Source organism: Protopterus annectens, chromosome 16.part0 (assembly GCF_019279795.1).
Source record: "Protopterus annectens isolate FY-2018-M chromosome 16.part0, PAN1.0, whole genome shotgun sequence".
NCBI lineage: Eukaryota > Metazoa > Chordata > Ceratodontiformes > Protopteridae > Protopterus > Protopterus annectens.
The window spans coordinates 860,765,289-860,788,037 of NC_056750.1; the positions used below are offsets into that span (position 1 = coordinate 860,765,289).

The 22,749-nt window shown below is 45.5% G+C and overlaps 1 protein-coding gene across 1 annotated transcript in view; it reads left to right on the forward strand.

The window, feature by feature from the left end:
- The window catches only part of SUPT16H (SPT16 homolog, facilitates chromatin remodeling subunit), a 3,088,153-nt gene that overhangs the window by 942,040 nt on the left and 2,123,364 nt on the right, over nucleotides 1–22,749 (forward strand). Inside the window, exon 6 of the mRNA XM_044058195.1 lies at nucleotides 10,182–10,354. Within this exon, the coding sequence (XP_043914130.1) occupies nucleotides 10,182–10,354 (173 nt within the window). The remainder of the gene's footprint in view (nucleotides 1–10,181; nucleotides 10,355–22,749) is intronic.

The window sequence follows — 22,749 nt, forward strand, 5'->3', positions numbered from 1 at the left end:
GGATTTTCTTTATTATAATAAATGTGTATACATATATAGATATATATATATATATATATATATATATATATATATATATATATATACACACACACACATATATATATATATATATATATATATATATATATATATATATATATATATATATATATATATATAAACTCCATGTTTAAAACACTAAATATATTTATTAAGTAAACACATCTAAGCCTTTGGCATATATTAATATCTATGCCTGTAGATGTATACATCTATTTTGCATGGCCCATATCTGTTTCATTGGTCTTTTCCTCAAAAATGGTTTTCATCGATACCCTGTCTTTCAATCCTTTTCCTCTATCTGACTGCATTCTAATTATCCATTTAGTTTTCTTTTTCCGTGTAGTTCTTTATATTCCCCAAGCTGTTGCTTCTGTTGACCAACTCTATCACCATAAACCTAAATTTATGGTTTGTCATTATCCAGTGTATGTTTGGCCAGTGCATTGGATTCATCCTCACGATTAATAGCATAAATATTCTCGCTCTCTCTCCCTTAGAGTCCTATTAGTTTGCCTATATAAAAGCTAGTACATTTTGTGCAATAAGCTAAATAGACAACATCTCTAGACTTGCAGTCAGCATAGTGTCTGAAAGTATAGGTCCTACCAGCATCAGGATGTTCAAAATTATTGGAACCCCATCATATAAGAACATTGATTGCAATTGCTACATGGGAAGGTCTTTTGCCTACTAGATTTCAACGTACTTTATTCTCATCATAACTTAATAACCTTTTTAGGGACTTGTTATTCCGGTAACTATATCTCTGTTTGGGCCAACTATACTACTAATTTAATCATTACTGGCCAAAATAGCCCAATTTCTATTGATTACTTTGCATATGTGCCATATTATTAGAATATGGTATATTTAACCTAATTTTTATACTAGGTGGATTGTCATGTCTAGTTACTTGAGTCAGTTCAGTTGTATTTGGTATTCCTTGTCCTGAAGTATGGGCTTCCTTTCCCCTTTCTATTTACCACTTGTGGATCATTTAATACGTCACTTTCTTTACTAGAATACCCTCTCAACAAATTCTTCTCAAATTATTTAATGTCTGTTCACATTTATCATCACTTGTCATTGCTTAGGCTTGTTTGGTGTAGCTTTCAGCTGATGTCAGGGAAAAAGGGAGCGTGTCAATCCGGGCGCCAAATTCCCCATAAGGACAGCCATGACAAATGTGTTTTCTGCTTAGGCCGAGAACACGACCATAACGCCTGTCCTATTTGTAAATCTTTTGTGCCTAAGACCTTACATAGCCATCTGGCAGGTTTAAACCTTTACTTAGAAAACCAGCACCTCAAATGGCTGGGTCTCAAGATGGATGCTGCTTCGGAGGCTGCTCAAGTACCTTCACGTAAGAAGGCCAAGATGCCTAGGCCTTCATCGCCTGCTGCTTCGCACCTGGTTGTAGGAGTTGAGCACTCTGTGGATCCTTTGACTCCATCGACTTCTCTCGCAGAGGCTGCTGCACAGCCGACGACCAGCACATCCACGGAGCTTTGTCACACACCGCCTGTCTATGTCGAAGGGAACCAGATTTGATGGTTCTTTCAACCGGGATCTAGAACTCCGATATAGCCGCTGCCAAACGCAGCTCTAGACAGACTCCAACCAAAAAAGCAGAAAACAAAAGACATTATGCCTGCTTCTGAAGGCCCTCCAGACTGGGAGGCCTTCATCTCTTTTCTTAGCATGCGTTTATGGCCCTTATGCCTTCTGCCTCACCCACAACTACATTGTCTCTGCTAAGCCCTAGGCCTTCCTCTGCTTCTTGCATTCCCATGGCTCCCCTCCTTGAGGAAGAACATCAATCTACTTACTCTTCCTCGGATGAATCCATCTCTTATACATCCCAGATTGTTTCTCCTAAGGAATAATATTCTACTGATGAGGATTCTGTGGAAGGGGATTCTCTACTGATCATTCTTTGGAAGGGGATTCTCTACCTGAAGACATTACATTTGGTGAAACCATCACCAAAATGAAAGACTATTTCAAGTGGGATACTTCCCAAATGACATAAACCCAAAAAAGATATTTTGAACTGCTACAAGTTGAGTCCCCCTCTTCACAGCTGTACCCCCTGTTCTTCCTGCATGCTTGCATGCCTTTTCTGCAGCCTCTAGAACACCTGACTCACAGCCTACTGCACCCAAGTGCCTAGTCCACTTTTGCCAGGTGCCAGAGGAACAGAAATTCCTCAAAGCGACCCTTACACACAGCAGTGATTGCAACTACCCGTGATTAACAGTCTAGGTTACCTTCTGCCTCCCTGTTCCCCACGGATAAGGATAACAAATCAATGGATAGGATAGGCAAGAAGGTGTACACTTCTTCCACTTTGGCTTTTAGAGCCATAACTATCAAACGCACGACCAAGTATTCACTGGACTTCGTATCCCAAGCCACCTCTATACTGGCTTCAATTCTTGACAGTCCCGTTAAAAGTGACCTCTCTAAATTGTCCTTGGTACTACAAGTGGCTAGACACGTCATAAGATGCAGCTACGATGCTGCAGAATCTTCTGCTTGTTCTGCAGCATCTGCATCTGTTCTTAGGAGATATTCCTTGCTTAGACTTCAAAATCTGCCAGAGGCCTTGAAGTCCGAAATCTTGTCCATTCTTATAGCTCTACAGACCTTCATACCTCTACTGCTACCGGGTCCTCTTCTGATAGTGACTGACAAATACCACTGTAATGTGGTGCATCAACAAACGGGGAGGTACCAAGGCATACCTATTGTGCACCCTAGCCTTACTAATTTGGGACCTAGCATCCCAGCACAACCTATCCCTGCAAGCCTGCTGCATCCCTTTGCAGGGCAACAAACAAGCAGACCTCCTGAGCAGAACATCCTCTCCACAACACGAATAGATGCTGGAGAAGGATGGTCTTCCTAGATATAGTCCACCAGTGGGGCACTCCACAAATAGACTTGTTTGCCTCCTCCCAGAACAGGCAGCTAAAGATCTTCTGCACAAAGACTTAATCCCCCAAGACTGGAGAGTAGGCGCCATCAGTCTCACCTAGGAGGGGCAAGTTCCTTTACCCCCCCCCCCCCCCGATTCAGAAAGTCCTTCTGAAAATCAGGAAGGACAAACCAAAAATCTTGCTAGTGACTCCCTACTGGCCAAGGCAGCACTGGTTCCCCCTTCTACACAATTTAGCCAAGGGCAATCACTGCAAGTTATCCCACAAGAGGTGAACCTTCTGACAAGACAAAGGAACTCTCCTACACCCACATTTGTAAATGCTATCCCTGACTCTGTGGGTGATGAATTACTAACACCATTCAGACACTAGTATTCAGAGGACATGCTATCAGTCCTGAGGGAGGTCAGGAAACCCATTACTAGCAAATCATACCTTACTAAATGGGAAAGATTTATTCACTGGTGTCTGGGGAAAGGAAAATGGACCATTACGAGGCTGACACCCCCTGGTCTTCTCATACATGTGTCAGCTTATAAAGGGTGGACTTTCCTATTCATCAGTGAAAGTAGACCTCTCCGTGTTATCAGCCGGTTTACCTTTAGATCCTCCCTTGTTAGCCCGGCTACATGTGAAACTCTTCCTGAAGGGGTCTTGCATATCAGACCACCTTAAAAGCCTATCCCTCCTTCATGGGACCTGAACTTCATCCTGGAAAACCTCAACCAGCTCCCCTTCAAACCGGCTAATACACCCTCTCTACAGTTTTGTACTTGGTCACTAACAGTACTGTTTTCCATTACCTCTGCCAGAAGAGTTTCCGAACTACAAGCCGTAATGGCATGCTCACCTTACACCATTTTTCGTAAGGACAGGGTCACACTGAGAAATAACCCCTCCTTCATGGCCAAAGTAGTCAGTGACTCGTCTCTAAATCAATCCATTCACCTACCCAGTTTTTTTCCCCTCTCCCACTAACCAAGGAGAGAGAATACTCCACTCTCTAGATGTCCACAGGCTACTGAGATTTTACCTGGACAAAACTAAAGACATTAGGCAATACAAACAACTTTGTATCTTTCCACCCCAGGGCATTGGGCAAGGCAGTCACCAAACAGACCAGTGCATCCTGGATTTGAAAGGCAATTGTTTTCTGCTACTCACATCACAGAAAAAGGGGTTAAGGCGCACTCCACAAGAGTAGTGTTATCTTCGAAGGCCTTCCAAAAAGGCATGGACAAAGCTTCCATTATGGAAGCACCTACATGGTCCACTAGCCACACTTTCACCAAACATTACAGATTGGACCAAGTCTCCAAAGCACGCACAGGATTTGCCAGGGCAATCCTACAAGACTTTGTGGAATCATCTTCCGCATCCACCACCCTTTCATCAAACTAAGCTGTGGTACTCCCCACACCAAGAATACTGCAACATAGGAATAGAAGGGCATAGAATAGTTGTGTAAAATCTTAGCATAACCATATATGTTCTTCTCTTTCTTGTTGCAGTATTCCTTCCCACCTACCAGTCTTCCTTACAGACTCTTCCAGTCTAACTGCTCCTTAATGCCGTTCTTCATTGCAGAAGAGACCCAGGGCCTTGTGTCACCTTTGGCAGCCTGTCATGTTGGGCCATCTACTTTGCCTGTTTAACTTTTAGTTCTGAGGATTGTGCGTGCAGACGTCACACTTGAGGTCCCTGGTTTATGGTCCTACGTGTGACGTCCCACGCAGCTGCAATAGCCAAGGTGGAACTTTTGTGTAGGAGCCGACGTACGAGTCGCCTGAAGGCAAGAAATCCCACACCATGAATACTGTAACATGGAAGAGAAGGATATCTATGGTTATGGCAAGATTTTACACAACTATTCTATCTAAACAATGGAGTGCTCCCACCTCTAAAACAGTGGTAAGCCACCATCCTATGGAAAAACCTCAATGACTTGTCCTTCATCCTTCCCAGCCTTGCCCAAGTACTTGCATGCCTAGGAGGAAAACTTGCCCTGCATGCAAAAAAATGGGAGTCATTACCCTGTACATATGGGTCTTAAACATTGTATCCCAGGTATACAGATTCAACTATCACTTGCTGTCAACCCCAAGCGGATTGCCAGACCTCCTTCCAAGCCAGTGGGCAGAGGCCTAAAATAAAGTACTTTCTCTTCTCAGTATCAAGGCTGTTCAACCTCTTCCAACAGAGCAAAGGGGACAAAGGTTCTACTCCAGACTTTCTGGTTCCCAGAAAAAAAAAACTCTTGGCACCCTATCCTGGATCTGTCAATTCTCAGCACCTTCCTGGTGGTTCCAAAATTCAAAATGCTCACTGTCCAACAGATGCTTCCTATGCTAGCCAAAGACTCCTGGCTGGTCACCCTAGACTTAAGGTCATCTGCACATCCCCATAAGGGAATCCCGCAGGAAATATCTGCGTTTTAGGGCAGGCTCTATGCGCTATCAGTTCTCTGCACTTACCTTTGGCTTATCTACTGCGCCCAGGATATTCACAAAATGTGTAGCTCCAGCCATTGCATATTGCAGGCAGAGAAAAATTCAAATTTACCCATACTTGGACGATTGATTCAGTCGGGCAGTGAGGAATTGCTACGTCAGCACCTGACATTTGTAAAGAGAGTAATTTCTCTGGGGTATACCATCAGCGAAAAGGAATCACATCTGGTACCCAACCAAAAGATTGTATTCCTGGGAGCAAGCTTGAACACAACTTCCCGGGTGGCATTCCTCACTCTAGAAAAACAGCTTTATTTGACAAACTACTTCAAAATACTGGCCACCCAAACCCAGCTATCTGCAAGAAAAATACTGCAAGCCGTAGGGTTCATGGCCTCTTGCATTCTACCAATTCCATATGCAAGACTGCATATGAGGAAACTTAATTGGTACTTAAAAAGTCTCTGGTGTCAATATTCTCAGGACCTGGAAACTGATTCCTATCATCCCTTTCCTAAGGACAGAGTTCCTTTCATGGACAGAGGCCTGCTACCACAAGAAGGGACTCCCTTTTATTCAACCCCCTGCTGCTCAAGCCCTGACAACAGACGCGTCAAGGCAGGCAAATGTATTCATGCAAATGGATCCCAAGACAAATGCACCTGCATATCAATCAAAAAGCAATGTTAGCTGTACGGAATGCATAGACAGCCTTCAAATACCTTATCCTTCCAGGGCAACTTTTGATAAAGAAAGACAACACCACAGTTATGTGGTACATAAACAAGCAGGGGGGGTGGTTCTTTTTCCTACCCACTCTGCAGGTTAGCCATGACTCTGTGGAACACAGTCTTGAGCAATCAAGTGCACCTGCAAGCTCAATTCCTGCCAGGCAAACTAAATTCACTGGCAGATGACTTGAGCAGAAATCTAATGGACCCACACGAGTGGAAACTCTAATCCAAATTATTCAAGCTTCTGATCCACAGGTGGGGGGAGGTGGACTTGTTTGCTTCCCCCCAGAACTATCAGTTGAACAAATATTGCACCAGAACTCTCCACAGCCAAGCATGGAAAGTGGGTGCCCTGTCCTTTACATGGGAAAACTTCTCAATCTATGCCTTTCACCCTTTGCCCCTCCTCTCGAAAGTTTTACTCAAGGTCAAACAGGATAAGCCAAGGACAGTCCTGACTGCACCGGAATGGCCACGCCAGCACTGTTACCTGCTTTTATGCAGTCTGACAGTAGTGCCACCCTGACAGCTGCCTCAGACCCCCTTCCGTGCTATCCCAGCCGGAGGGCCAGAACCCTGAACCCAGCAGCCTGCCTCATCCCCTGAATGCATCACCAGCAACCCTCAGCAAATGAGTGCTTGATGTCATCCTTGAGGGCAGGAGTCCTAGTACTAGGAAATCCTATTCAGAAAAGTGGAAAAATGATGTTCTTTGAGCCATTCTCAAGGAAAGGACACAACCGTGCCCAGTTTATCTCAAATCCTGGATTATCTAGCAGAACTACTCCACAAAGGCCTATCCTCTTCATTTAAGATTCATGCCTCTGCCATCTCAGCTCATTACAATTCTTAGCCACTCCTCTTCTCACGCTCTGGTAAAACAGCTCCAGAGAGGAGCTAACAATTTAAGATCCCCGAGGAGAGGTCTCACTCCAGCCTGGGATCTTAACTTTGTACTAGAAAAACTCATGCTTCCCCATTTTGAGCCTGCTGCTACAGCAGAGTTAAAATTCCTCTTTTGGAACATAGCCTTACTGCTAACTTCAGAAAGAAGTGTGTCCAAGTTGCAGGCCCTTATGGCGGTGGAACCCTTCATGATCTTCCATGTGGACAGGGTTTCCCTCTGGTCTAACCCATCATTTATGCTGTAGGTGGTATCTAATGTTGCTTTAAACCATTCCATCCATTTACCAACTTTTTTCCCTGATTCTCAAAATAAAAGGGAAAGGATCCTACATTCCTTGGACATGCGCAACCAACTTAGATTCTACCTTGACTGGACTAAACCTTCCAAAAAATCTGATCAGCTGCTAGTCAGCTTTGCTTCCGGTTCAGAGGGTAAGGTCATCTCAAAGCAAACCATCTCCAAATGGATAGCACACTGCATCCATTTCTGCTACAAACACCATGGAAAACCTACCCCAGAGGGGATCAGAACCCATTCTTTTAAGATTACCTCAACCTCTACAGCATTTCTCAGGGGAGTCTCCACCAGGGACGATCCTGGAAGCTGCAACTTGGAGTTCTGTACGCACCTTAACCAAACATATTACCACTTGCATATACCACTTGCATATTTTTTCTAAATCCAGAGCTGGATTTGCTCAACAGTCTTACAATACCTGTTAGCAAGCCCTAATACTTCTTGACTGCCTCCACCCTCAGCTTTGGGAATCGACCCAAGTGTGATGACTGCAGCAGTGAAACACGAAGAACGTAGTACAGTTGTGTACACTTGCCATAAATGTAGATGTTGGAGTGTATTCACTGTTGCAGTCCTGGTTACATTCCCTCCAGCACCCTGACTTTCTCTACTTTCTACCTATCCTCTTTTTTTGACCATAATTTATGGCAATGGTATTTACTTTTTTATTGGACGTTTTCCACACCATGCAATTGCTCCCTATTTTGGGGCCTCCTGATATGTCGTGCAAGAAAAACTGATGTAATGGCATCTGCTGCATGTTTTATACCCCTGATGACCTGACTGCATGGAAGAAGCGACAGCATCCGATGCAGAAATCCCAAGAATCTGGTATTTGGGCTGACTGAGGGCTACCTGCAGGCAGATAACCCAAGTGTGATGACTGCAACATTGAATACAGTTTAACATCTACGTTTATGGTGAGTGTACGCAACTGTACTTTCTGTAACCTCTCAAACGAAATGCAGCATATTTTAATATCTTCTCATAAATCCTCTACTAGGAAGTTGTACCTTAGCAAATGGAGATTTTGTATATGTGCTTCTCATTAGAACATTGATCCCTACCCAAGCCTCTGTTTCTTTTAATATTACAGTTTTTGTGCTTTTCAACAAAGGAGCTGCGGGAGCTAACATTTGGGTACAGCTTGCCGCCATCTCTAATCTTCATTCTTAATATTGAAGGATTGAACATAATGTCACGCAAGCTATCCAAAGCATTTCTCAAAGGGACCTTACACCAGTCCAATAGTTAAATCCCCTTATATCACATGGAACCTAAATTTTATGCTCTCACATTATTCTCCCACCTTTCGAGCCAGCTTCCTCATGTGATTTGAAATGTTTGTCTTGGAAGACTATTTTTAGTAGCCATCATCTCTGCCTGAAGAATATCGCAGCTACAGGCCTTGTCCATAAAGCTTCCTTATTTGGTTTTTCGTGCTGACAGTGTTGCTACGAACAAATCATTCTTGCCTAAAGTTTGTACTGAAGCTAACCTTAACCAAATCATAGCTTTACCAGTGTTTTTCCCAAAACACACCAACAACTTGAGTATATGCTGCACAGCTCAGATATTACCTGGATAGAACCAAAGAGGTTCAGAAGATCAGAACATCTTTGTTTCCTTTTCAGATTCTGCAAAAGGTATGCTACTGGCAAAAACAGCCCTATCTAAATGGTTCTCTGCATCACTTTCATTTACTCAGCTGCCAATTTATCTCTACAACGCAAAATTAAGGCTCATTCTACCAGAGCAGCGTCCACATCATCAGCAACGCAAAATTAAGGCTCATTCTACCAGAGCAGTGTCCACATCTTCTGCCTTTTCTGCTAGGCTTCCCATAGACAATATTTGTACAACAGCCACTTGGACAAAACCTCGTACCTTTAACACTCATTACAAAATTGACAGGGCCTGCTTTGGTTGTGCTGTCCTGATAAATATACTCCTGTGAACTACCCGAGAAAGATGGTGCTTGGGACGCTACCCATATGTAAGAACGAAGGGCGAGATAGAACTTCACATAAAGAAGTTATGTACTCACCGTAACGTTCCATGTGAATTGTTCATCTCTCCTTCATTCTTAATCCCACCCTCCTTACCTCTACCAGGGTTTTTCGAGGAATGAGATACTAGTTTTATCATGGTTGCTCTGTCTTTTCTATGGGTTTTACCTGAAAAAGTGATAGAATGGCATATGGTATTAGAGGCAACAAACAAGGCCTGCAGTAACTCAAGGTGCATCATGGGATAGGGACTTGGCCTCGAACTGTCTGAAAACGAGCTTTTGTAGTAGGCCGACTCTGAGCTGAGGATTGGCTTTGAACCCATTTGTAAGAATGAAAGCGAGATAAACAACTCACATGGAATGTTATGGTGAGTACATAACTTTATTGTAGAGACAAAGGGAATTATGGGTAGGGGAGGAGTCTGAGCTCTGGATCCAAGAGCTTGAGAAAGGTGCTGAGAATCTGATGCAATAGCCCATCCTTTGAGATATATGGAAGAAAACAAATCCACCATTCTGCTAAGTAAATAACTTTTATGACTGTAAAAGAAACCAGATACAAGTAGCACATTCCTATGCCCCGAGGAAAACGCGCTAATTGTAGATGAATGGGAAGGGGAGATTGTTTTTATTTCTGAAACCTAACATTACATCTGGCATCACAATAGGTTTTAATAATCTGTTTGCTAAACTTTGTTGGCTGTTGTGTAATTTTTTCACTGTTAGAATTCTAAGTGCAAGTGTCATGTTTCAGTGTTGGAGTTTATGGTAATTTTATACATTTTTTCCTTGCAGTGATAAAAATCATATGCATTTTGGTGCAATTACATGTGCTATGGGAATCAGATACAAGTCTTACTGCTCCAACTTGGTTCGCACTTTGATGGTGGACCCTACACCTGAGATGCAAGAGAACTACAACTTTCTGCTAAATTTGGAGGAACTTTTGCTGAAGGAGCTGAAACATGGTGAGGGACAGATGTATGTTTTAAAGACTAACATGGGAGATGTGCTGATGCACAACAATGTTTAGTGGGTAGTCCTTTTTATTGAATTTATTTTTTATAAAAGGAAACAGTAGTGAAGACTGCCTGTTTTAGACATAGTGGTCCATATTATTGGAAGGTGCATTGTACTAGAAACAGTGAATGCTGCTTTTTCTAGACAGTGTGATGGATATTATTGGAACATGCATTGTACTAGAAACATTAAGATGTTCGTGTTTCACTGTTGCAGTCAACACCTTTTGGTTATCCCTGCTGTGGTAGCCCTTGGCCGGCCCGAATACCAGAGTCGATGTTTTTCTGTCTGCTGCTGTCGCCTGTAGTTTGACATCGGGTCGTCAGTGCTATAAAGCAAGGCAGCCAATGCCTTTGCCCTAGTCTTTCTTGCCTTGGAGGCCGTAGCAGAAGCAGTTCACAAGTGTGCTGGTCGATCACTACCAGAGTTTGAATTTCAGCTAAAAACATCTGAAGCCAAGTACGCTGCTGTGCATACTTTTTTCTTGCACTAATTGATGTCCGCAAAAGTTAACAATTGTCTCGCCTGTAGAAAGCAGATCCCACACTGAGACTTCCATTCATATTGCATCACTTGTTAAGGCCCAGACCACAATGTCCCCTTTTGGAGGTTTTGTCCCTCTAATGTGAGAACCATTCGCCATAGAGCTCTTATTGTAGGTGGGTATTTTCATCTATGCATTCCAAAATGGTGTCCGTCAGCTAACAGTCGTGGGTATTCTGAAAATTGCAGAGATACACACACACCTCAAGGCTAAGCCTTCTGACTCCACCACTAAGCAGGTAATCAGTTCTCCGTAATTCAGTGAGGCACTTTCGCAGCTCCTATGCCTGATTCGTTATGTATGCAGGCCTCTACTGAGACCCTTTCTGAGTTCAGTATGCCGCAGGAATCTGTCTTCTGAGCCTTTGTCTGTTTCTGCCTCTGAGTCCGGAACCGTGACGCAGGCACCGGCTTCTGAGGAGGCCCCTGGCATTACTGAATCTTGACAAAAAGATTTTTTCTCATCCGACTACAGTGTTTCTCACACTGACGGATACTCTTAAAGCCTAGAAGCTAGGCCTATCCTAGAAAATCTGCCTCTAGCCACCTTGTTGCTCCTGCTCCACCACCCCAAGCCCAAATGCTTAAAATGGTGGAGGATCTCATGTCCCTTATCAGGGGTAGTCAGGCCATGACTGCTAAAAGGAAAAGACACCCTTCTCCTGAAATGGACACAACAGGATTCTGAGGAATCTGACTAGTCAGATTTTGAAGAGGAACAACCACCTCTGAATGCCTATTAGGATTCAGATGCAGAGGAATCCATTCCTTCTGCCTCCCCACCAGAAGACAATTCCTGTGGGGAAATCCTTCACACCCTCAGGAAATATTTCCAATGGGAATCTCAGGATTTCCCCTAGTCTAAGAAAAGACAGTTTCTAGACCTGCCCTAGCGCAGATCCCTGGCTATCCCTCCTATTTTAGAAGTGGTGGATGATTTTCAAGAATCCAGCTTAGCTCATAACTCACTCCCACCTGCTCCCAGTAAACCTGACTGGTATTAGAGTACCGGCTTCTCACAGATGTGTACAGAAATCCTGTTGCAGACCCCAGTGGTCATTACACAGGGACCAAAAGGAGCTAAGACTAGTTCTGCTAAGAATCCTGTTCCTTCTGACAAGCATTCCAGAGCTCTGGACAGATGGGGTAAAAAAAGTATACACCTCTGCAACCTTAGTTATCAGAGCACTCGACTATCAGTTCTTTGTTAACATCAGCAACGCACTTTGGAGCAATTTTAAGGCAAAAGATTTCAACCTTTCCTGACTGCCAATTTGAAGGAGTTAGCAGATTTACTGCACTCTACTTGTCAAGTGGCCTAACACTCACACTGTGGATATGACGCCCTAGAAGCCTCAAGCAGGGCAGCAGTGTTAGGATCTGTTAGGAGACATGCATGGCTGAAGGAACAACCTCTCCTTGATCATGTCAAGTGTAAACTAATTGATGCACCCCTGGATAAGGACCGCTTGTTTGGAGTTAAAGCAGAAGAGGTGCTTAAAAAGATGGAAGACAAAGCAAAATCTAAGCTAACCGTAAAAGACGTTTCAGGTTCAACCTCTCAGGTTCAGCAGGAACTTTCCTTGTAAGCATTGGTCCTTCCTTGCACCTAGCAGACAGGGCCAAGGTAAGCCTTGCAGGGACAGACCACCCAGGCCCCTATCCCAGGGGCAGCTGAGAACCAAACAGTGGACCACTTCCACCCCAAAGGCAGGGAGTTCCAAGCCACCGTTCTATGGCAAAAACTCACAAGGGCTCCCTCTCCCCCCTCTGCCTGCCTTTCACTTGCCAAAAGCTAGGAGGAAGGCTCTCCCTCTGCAAAGAAAATTGGCTTTCTGTAACAAAGGACCAATGGGTCTTAACGATCATTTTTCAGGTATACAAATTCTTTCAACAAACTCAGAATTTTAAGAGGGTACCCAGACTTGCCTCCAAATCAGTGGGCAGAGGCATTGAAACTGGTCCAAACTCTTGTATCCCAGGGGGCAGCAGAACCTGTCCCCTCAGATCAAACAGGCAAGGGCTTTTATTCCAGACTATTACTCGTTTGCAGAAAAGAGGGCCCTTGGTGCCCCTCTTGGATCTATCCATTCTGAACACCTCCCTGGTGGTCCCCAAATTCAGAATGCTAACTTTGCAGCAGCTGCTGTTTATGCTGACAAAAAATGCCTGGCTAGTGACCCTAGACCTAAAAGATGCCTACCTCCACATCTTCATCAGAGAATCCTGCAGGAAATTCCTGCACTTCAGAGCAGGCTCACTACAATTTCAGCAGAGCAGGCTCACAACACTTTCAGTTCTCTGAGCAACCCTTTGGTTTATCTACTCCATCCAAAGTATTTATCAGATGCTTAGCCCCTGCCATAGCATTTTGCAGACAGAAATATACAGATGTCCTATTCCTATGTTGCAGTTTTCATGTTGTGGGTTTTCTCGCCTCAGGCGACCCGTACGTTGGCTCCTATACAAAAGCTTCAACTTGGCCGTTGCAGCTACGTGGGACGTCACACGTAGGGCCATAAACCAGGATCTTTAAATGTGACGTCTGCACGCAAAAAACCCAGAACTTTTCAGCCACAGACCAACACATCGTGTGCTTTGCTCCTTCAACGCAAACGTCTAAAAAGCCAATTACCCCGTTGGGGTGTTTCTCTTCTGTTATCTTGCTAAGCTTGGTTTGTTGTAGCTAGCCATAGCTGATGTCAGCAAAAAAGGGTCAATGCCAATGTGGGCGCCAGATTCCCTATAAATATTAGTGAGACAGCTGCATTTTTTGCTTAGGCCGGTAGCATGACCACAACGCCTGATCCATTTGCCAATCATTTGTACCCAAGACCATGTGTAGCTGTCTGGCTGCCCTTAATCTTTATTTGGAGAATCAATGGCATAAGCGTTTAGCCCTTAGGATGGATCCCAGTTCAGAGGCATGTGTAAGAAAGCCAAGTTTCCTAGCCCCTCGTCCTCTGCCGCTCCGCTACTGGATTCCCCGCCATTTTCCAATTCAGGAGTTGATGGGTGCTTGGAAGAACCATCTACTTCAGCGGCGACCTTTGTGGAAGCAGTTTTGCAGCCGATGGCTGGCACGTCCTTGGAGCCAGCCCAGACCCAAACTACCATCGTGGTTGAGGGGGAACCAGACTTTGCAGGGCCTTTGACCGGGATCCCTCCTTGGAAGCCACTTCGTTTATATCGGCATCCGACTCCAGGCCTGTGCCTAAGTCCACTCCATCCAAAAGAAAACAAAAAGCCAAACATTTGACCATGATTCAGGAAGGCCTACCTGACTGGCAGTCCATCACTTCCTCTTTGATGCAGGCCTTTATGGCCCTCAGGCCTTCAGCCTCATCTACCTCCACTCTACCACTGCTAAGCCCTAGACCTGCTTCTTCTCTCCCCCCTCCTACCTCTCAGGATAGGGAAGAAGACTACACTGATTACTCTTCTTCTGAGGAATCCATCTCTTACACCTCACAAATTGCTTCCCCTCAGGAGTACTAATCCCCATATGAATAATCTATTGAGGGAAATTCTCTTCCAGAGGTTATTACATTTGGTGAAACTATCACCGAAATGAAAGAATATTTCAAATGGGACACCTCCCAAATGTCTGAAACCTAGAAAAGGTACGGTGAATCGTTAGAGGTAGAATCCCCCTCACCTTCTGCTATCCCAACGGTCATCCCTGCTTACTTTGATGTTTCTTCCTCTGTATTAAAGACAACGGACTCTCAGCCACCTGCCCCTAAATGCCCAGACTGCTTTTACAAAGTGACCCAGCTGTGATTGCCACATGTCCGGGACAAACAGTCCAGACTAATTCCATGTGCTTCACTTCTACCCACTGACAGATAGCAAATCTATGGATAGGATTGGTAAGAAGATTTACACCTCTTTCACTTTGGCTTTTAGAGCCATCAGCTATCCAACTCATATGACCAGATTTGCTTTAGACATGGTCTTTCAAGCTGCCTCCTTACTAACCAGTACTCCTGACTACCCCACTAAAGCACACTTTTCCTCTAAACTTTCTCTGGCTGCCCAAGTAGCCAGACACTCGCATATGCAGCTGTGATGCTGCAGAGGCTTCTGCCCACTCTGCAGCATTTGCTTCTGTTCTCAGGAGATACTCCTGGTTTAGCCTTCAGCACCTACCAGAGGATTTTAAGTCTAAGATCTTGGATGCCCCACTAGACCCCAATTTCCTCTTTGGAAAGCAATCTGCAGATTTTTTAAAGAACCTGCAAGAAAAGAGTAAGGAATTAAGACATAAAACATTTATTGGTGTCCCCATCCTCAAATACTATAGGAACTACCTGGCCAAGGCCAGTTTTGTCAGGCGTGACCCGGATCCTGCTGTATCCACCTCCTCCCGGCCCAGAAGAGGTACCAGAAGGCCTACCTCTTCAGGACATCTGCCCCTCAACCTCCCTCTAGGCAGCCTGTTCAAGACGGAGGATGTCCCACCAATGGGTGACTGCCTTGACCCCTTTCACCTCTGCCCATCTGTGTCTCTCACTGCCCTATTGGAAGACCATCACCACAGACAGATGGTTCTTGGCTATCGTCCAAAAAGGATACTTCCTTTCCTGGAATGAAAGGCCGCCCCTAAGACGTATTCCCTTTCCCCCTCAGAAATCCAAGGCATCTGTTGCCACAAGTCCTGACAGACCACCTGAATTTGGGTACCATAGAACCTGTCCCCTCAGGACCGAAAGGAAAGTGTTTCTACTTTCGACTGTTCTTGGTGCCCAAAAAAGACGGACCATGGAGACCAATTCTAGACCTTTCCTTCCTAAATCTATTCTTACAGGTGCCCACCTTCAGAATGCTGTCACTCCCAAGCCTCCTTCCTCTCGTACCTACCAAGGCCTTCATGGCCACATTGGACCGAAGAGGCTTACTAGCACATTCCCATACTACCCTCCCACCGAAAATATTTACATTTTTCTGGACTGTCTTCTCATTTCCAGTTTACTGCCTTACCATTTGGTCTACCCACTGCCACCATAGTATTCACAAAATGCCTGGCACCTCCCATTGCAAAACACAGGGAATTCAGATGTATCCCTAACTAGATGACATCCTGATCCTGGCATACTGCAAAGAAACCTTTTCTGCCCACTTGCTATTCATCATGTCCCTTCTACAAAATCTGGGATTTACCCTCAACCTCCCAAAGTCATCCCTGACCCCAGAGCAAGACCAGATATTTCTGGGTTGCCGAATCAGGACAAACCTAATGAAGGTTTTTCTACCCCAAGACAGTCAGCTCCCTGATATCCCATTTCAGAGCCCTGCTGCAGATCCATGTAATCACTGCAAGGCAATTCCTCAGGACTCTGGGCCTTATGGCAGCAACCATCCCTATGCTTCCATTTGCCAGATTGCATATGCGAAAGCTACTATGGTATCTTAAGAAAAACATTTGATCCCAACACCAGCATCCCCTGGAACAAGAAATCGCACTGTTGCGCTGCCTAAAGGCAGAGGTCAACTGGTTGAGTCAAGTACAGCTCAAGCCCTGCCTTCCCCTTCAACCCTCACTTCCAACTCGGGTAATGCATACAGATACATTCGACTCTGGATAGGGAGCCACTTTGGCGTCCTACAGGGTTCAGGCAGAATGGCACACTTCTCTGAAGGCCAAACACATCAATGTGAGAGATGACAGCAGTACTCCTGGTCCTGAAAACCTTCAGTCCCCTGCATCTACCAGGTGTCCTAATAGTTAGACACAACACCATAGTGAATGTGGTACCTCAACAAACAGTGAGGGATAAAGAGCGTATCTCCTCTACAGACCAACATTGCTGATATGGGAGCTAGCCTCCCGCCACAACCTGTCCCTGCATCATCCTACATCCCCTCACAGGACAAACAGGCAGATCTGCTGAGCAGAACATCATCCCCCACAACACGAATAGATGCTGGAGAGGACAGTCTCTGGATATAGTCCAGCGGTGGGGCATTCCTCAAATAGAGCTGTTAGCCTCCCCCAGACCAAACGAGTGCAGACCTTCTGCGACAAGACGTGTTGTCATCTAGCCTGGAGGGTAGACGCCTTCAGCATCTCTTGGGAGGGGAAGTTTCTGTATGCCTTTCCCCCTTCCCACTGATTCAAACAGTCCTCCTGAAAATTAGGTGAGACAAACAGAAATCTTGTTGGTGGCTCCCTACTGACCAAAGCAGCACTAGTTTCCCCTACTTCACAATCTAGTCAAGGGAATAGTCACAAGTTACCCCACAAGGTGGACCACCTGACATAACAAAAGGGAACTCTCATCCATCCGCACTTGCAGATGCTGTCACTGACGCTGTTGCTGAAACTTTTAATTCCCTTCAGGCACCACTACTCCGAGGATGTGCTTTCAGTTCTGAGGGAGACCAGGAATCCTACTGCAAGAAAATCATACCTAACTAAATAGGAAAGATTGTTAAAATGGCGTCTGGACAAGGGTTAGGAACCCATGCATTGCATACCCCCCCGTCCTGGCTTACATGTCAGCTTAAAGGTGGACTGTCATACTATTCAGTGAAAGTTCATCTCTCCACAATCTCAGCCAGTCTACCCCTAGAACCACCCATGCTAGCTAGGCTTGATGATGAGCTTTTCCTAAAAGGGATCCTGCATATTATGCCTCAAAGAAAACCCATCCCACCACCATGGGACCTGAACTTTATTCTGGAAAAGCTAACCCAGCACCTATTTGAACCTGCTGATACAGCTACTTTTTAGATGTGTACATGGAAAACAGTCCTGCTATTGGCCATTACTTCAGCCCGAAGGGCGTCAGAACTACAGGCCTTAATGGCCTTGCCCCCTTGCACGACTTTCCACAAGGACAGGGTAACTCTTACAACTAAGGTAGTCAGTGGTTTGTCATTAAACCAGTGTATTCACCTGCCCACCTTCTTCCCCCACTCCCACCAACTCGGGGAAAAAGGATTCTTCACTCCCTGTATGTACACACAGTTGAGATTTTACCTGGACAAAACAAAGTCCATTAGTAAACCCTCCCAACTCTGTTTCATACCAGCCCAGGGCCATGGGCAAGGCAGTCTCCAAACAATCCTTTGCCTGCTGGATCAGAAAAGCCATTTGCTTTTGTTACCCTCATGATGGCAAAACACTCCCACTAGGAGTCAAAGCTCACTCCACCAGAGCAATGGCAGCCTCCAAAGCTTTCATCAAAGGTCTGGGCACTGCTTCCGTTATGGAAGCAGCTTCATGGTCCACCATGCACACCTTCACCAGACACTACAAACTAGACTGTCTCCAGAGCTTGAGCAGGATTTGCCAGGGCGATCCTGCAGGGATTCTTAAAATTAGCCTCCTCTTCTGCCACCCTTCCTTCCATCTAAGCTGTGGTACTCTCCCACAGCATGAATACTGCAACATAGGAATAGGACATAGAATAGTTGTGTAAAATCTTACTATAACCATAAGTGTCCTTCTCTTCCATGTTGCAGTATTCCTTCCCTCCCTCCAAAGCCGCCTTCTTGCTTTACCCAGTACAGCATACCCTTAGCTTCCTGGTACCCCTATTCTCTGCACTGGGAGCCTATGATAACTACATAAGGGTCCTACGGTCCTATACCTGACATCACTGGCATCCACTCCTGCTGGGCTTTCTCAAGTTCTGAGGTTTTTGCATGCACAGACGTCACTTTTAAGGAACCTGGTTTATGGTTCTACGTGTGATGTCCCACACAGCTGCAACAGTCAAGCTAAAGCTTTGTTATAGGAGCCGATGTATGGGTCACCTGAGGCAGAAAATCCCACAACATGAATACTGCAACATGGAAGAGGACAGCTATGGTTGTGGCAAGATTTTGCACAGCTATTCTGTTTTCCCTCATCTGAACGCCTGCCTCATTCAGGCAGAGTGGAAAGAAAAGCTGCTCCAGGACCTTCTCTGTCAAAACCCTTAACTTCCATAAGGCTCACCATCAATGCAAGAAATCGAAGCAGACACCCTCCAGGAAGATTTTCATGGGAGCACTGCTGGACACAGCATCCCAAATGGCCTTCCTATCCCCAGAACAGCAGAGCTTCCTGCCTCTTACCCAGCTGGCTTCTAGAAGTCACTTCACTGCGAGGAAGTTCCTGCAAGCCTTTGGGTACATAGCATCTTGAATCCTAATTCCTCTGGCCAGGCTTCACATGAGGAAACTTCAGTGGTATCTAAAGAACCTTTGTCAGCGCACTCAACCTCTGGAGACCTCTCTCCTTCTAATCCCCTGTTTAAGGGCAGATAGGCAAGGGCCTATGCCAAGAACAAAGGTATTCCCTTCATCCTCTGCTGTTCCAGCCAGACCATCACCTCCGACGCCTCAAACATTGCTTGGGGCGCTCACCTAGCCGGCACGTGCACCCAAGGTCTTTGGGATGCCCATCTCCTTCCCTTAAACATCAGTCAGAAGGAGATGGCAGTACAAAAGGCTCTGACATTCTTCAAACCCCATCTCAGGCCAAGGTTCTTATCAAAACAGACAACACCACAGTATTGTGGTATATCAACAGACGGGACCCAATATTTCTCTGTGCAGGCTAGCAGCTGCCTCTGTTGGTCTACACTTAACTGCCCAGTACCTCCCAGGAGTCAACAGCACCCAGGCAGACCACCTAAGCAGAAAATTACTGAACCCCCACGAGTGGCAGCTCCACAGAAAAATCTTTCTGCAAGTCACTCAGCAGTGAGGAACTTCGGAGGTGGATCTCTTTGCTTCACACCTCAACCACCAGCTGGAAAAATTCTGTACCTGGGCGTATCAACTAGCGTGGAAAGTGGATGCCTTGACTTTCCCCTGCAACTCCCTCTGTGTACGCTTTCCCTCCTTTGCCTCTTTTTCCCAAGGTACTGATGAAAATAAGGGAGGAGTGACCTGATGAAAATAAGGGAGGAGTGACCAAAGGCCATCTTCATTGTTCCAGATTGGCCCAGACAGCATTTGTACTCCTTACTGCACAGGCTGACATTACAGCCCCCAAGGCAGCTTCCCCTGATCTCAGACCTTTTGACTCTGGTGGGGGGAGGTGCTGCACCTAGACTTGCAGACTCTCCATCTGTCGGTATGGCTAATACTTTAAAAGCAAGCAAGGGGTCCCTGTTGAGCAAACCAGTCCTAGACATGATCACAGAGGCTACAAGACCCAGCACCAGAAAATCTTACGCAGTGAAATGGAGAAGATTCTGCTCCTTGATCCAGTCCAGAGGGTCCAGTACCTCACAACCTTCCATCCCTCTTATCTTGGACTACCTAGCCAAGTTACTCAATAGTGGCCTCTCCTTCTCTTCTATTAAAATCCATGCCTTAGCTCATTTCGATTCAGACCAGCCCTTCTCACATCCTTTGATTAAACAATTCCTCAGCAGGGCTTCTAATATCAGACTTCCCAGAAGGCCACCCCCACACCAGCCTGTGACCTGAATTTTGTTTTAGAAAAACTAAACTTACCTCCATTCGAACCTGCTGCTTCAGCAGAATTGAAATACCTCTCTTGGAAGACTGCTTTCCTACCAGCTATCACCTCAGCCAGAAGGGTTTCAGAACTTGAGGCACTGATGGCCATTGAGCCCTTAATTTTCCATGCAGACAGGGTCTCCCTGAGAACTAACCCTTTCTTTATGCCCAAGGTGGTATCTGATCTGACCTTCAGCCAGGTTTATCTACCCACCTTCTTTCCCAACCCTCAAAACAAGGGGGAAAGAATTCTGCACTCAGTAGACATGCACAGACAACTCAGATGCTACCTGGACCGTACTAAACCCTTTAGAAAAACAGACCAGCTTCTTGTCAGCTTTGCCCTAGGGGCAGAGGGGGAAGACCATTTCCAAGCAAACCATTTCCAAATGGATATCGCACTGTATCCATTTCTGCTACAGACTAGATGAGAAATCACCCCCTAAGTCTATTCATACCCATTCCACTAGGGCAGCCTCCACTTCCACAGCATTCCTCAGGAGTCCTCACCAGGTACATCTTGGAAGCTGCCACCTGGACCTCTGACCATACCTTTATAACGCATTACCACATACCTCTTTTCTCCAAGTCTAGGGCAGAGTTTACCTCTGCAGTTCTGCAGGGCTTGCTGACCCATGCCTAGGGCTCTAACCTATCCTTCCACACCTTTCCTCAGCTTTGGGAATCCTCACGCACGTGTTGACTGCAACAGTGAAACACGAAGAACATAGTACAGTTGTGTACACTTACCATAAATGTAGATATTCAAGTGTATTCACTGTTAAAGTCCTGGTTTCTCTCCCTCCTTGTATCTTTCCGTAGGGTTGGACATTAGCATCCCACGGTGGCTTTTAGCCACCAGGATCACTTTACCATATTTCCTTGTGCTTCTGATGGGATAAGACAAGAAAAACAGATGTAATGGCATCGGCTGCCTTGCTTTATAGCACTGATGACCCAACGTCAGACTACAGGTGACAGCAGCTGATGCAGAAAATAATTGACTGTGGTATTCTGGCCAGCCGAGGGCTACCACAGCAGGGATTAACCCACAGGTGATGACTGCAACAGTGAATACACTCTAACATCTGCATTTATGGTAAGTGTACACCACTGTACTTTCTTACCCTGCTAATTGGAACTTTAGTTTTGACTGTGCTTTGTTTTTAGTGATTTGCTGTGTCACAGAAAGTAGACTTGGGATTGCATAAACTTTTTTCCTGCCAGAGAGAGGGTAGTGTGACATGGTCATCTGGAGACATTTTTATTTAAGAATGTTTAGGATCATTATTTTCAATAAATGGGAAGGTAGCCACAGGAACAAAAAGTGATGTCCTATTCCCATGTTGCAGTATTCATACTGTGGGATTTCCAGCCTTCAAGCGACCAGACGTCTGCTATACGAAAGCTTAAGCCTGGCTGCCATAGGTGTGTGGGATATCACACGTAGGGCCATAAACCATGGAGTGTAAATGTGATTCCAACTTTTCAGCTGTAGACTGATAGCTTCAACTCCTTTGCTCCTATGTCCAAAGACTTCGAAAAGATATGTGCCCCGTTGGGATTTGCCTTTTTCACTCATGCTTATGCTTTAGCTTAGTTGCTGTAGTTTTTCTGTTAGCTGATGGAGAAAGAGTAAATGTAGTTGTGGGCGCCAGAATCCAGACTCCCACAACCGCTGTATCTTTTGCCTAGGTAAAGAGCACGACCATAATGGCTGCTCTATTTGTCATCCTTCGTATCCAAGACCTTGCGCAGCTGTCTGGCCGCATTAAATCTGTATTTAGAAAATCAAAAGCTTAAACGCCTCAGTTTTTAGGATGGATCCTGAGTTGGCTGCCCAAGCCGAACAACCTAGGAAGAAGGCCAAGGTCTGCCAGCCTTCTCCAGATGCTGCTCCAGATGTTCTGCTGACTGTCGTTCTAGGGGTCGAAGGACACCAGATTACTCCGGTTCCTCTGGAAGAGGCCTTGTCAGTAGCCACGGAGAGCACATCAGCGGAGTTGATAGACGGCCAGAACTGATGAGGGGGAACCATTGCTTGTTCGGCTGACCGAGGCTTCTCTAGCGCAGGCCTCTGTTTCCCTACCTACCCGGACGCCCATTCCTACAAAAAGGAAACAAAAAGCGAAACACTTAAGCCCAACGCCTTAAGCAGCCCCAGATTGGGAATCCACTTCTTTGATGCAGGCCTTTATGACACTTAAGCCTACAGGCCCTACTCCCACCAGCATTCCTGTGCTGTCCTAGGTGGGCCTCTGCTTCCTCCCTGCCTTTAACTACTACTCAGCAAGCTGGGTAGAGCTCAAGATGACCCTCACCAGTCTTACTCCTC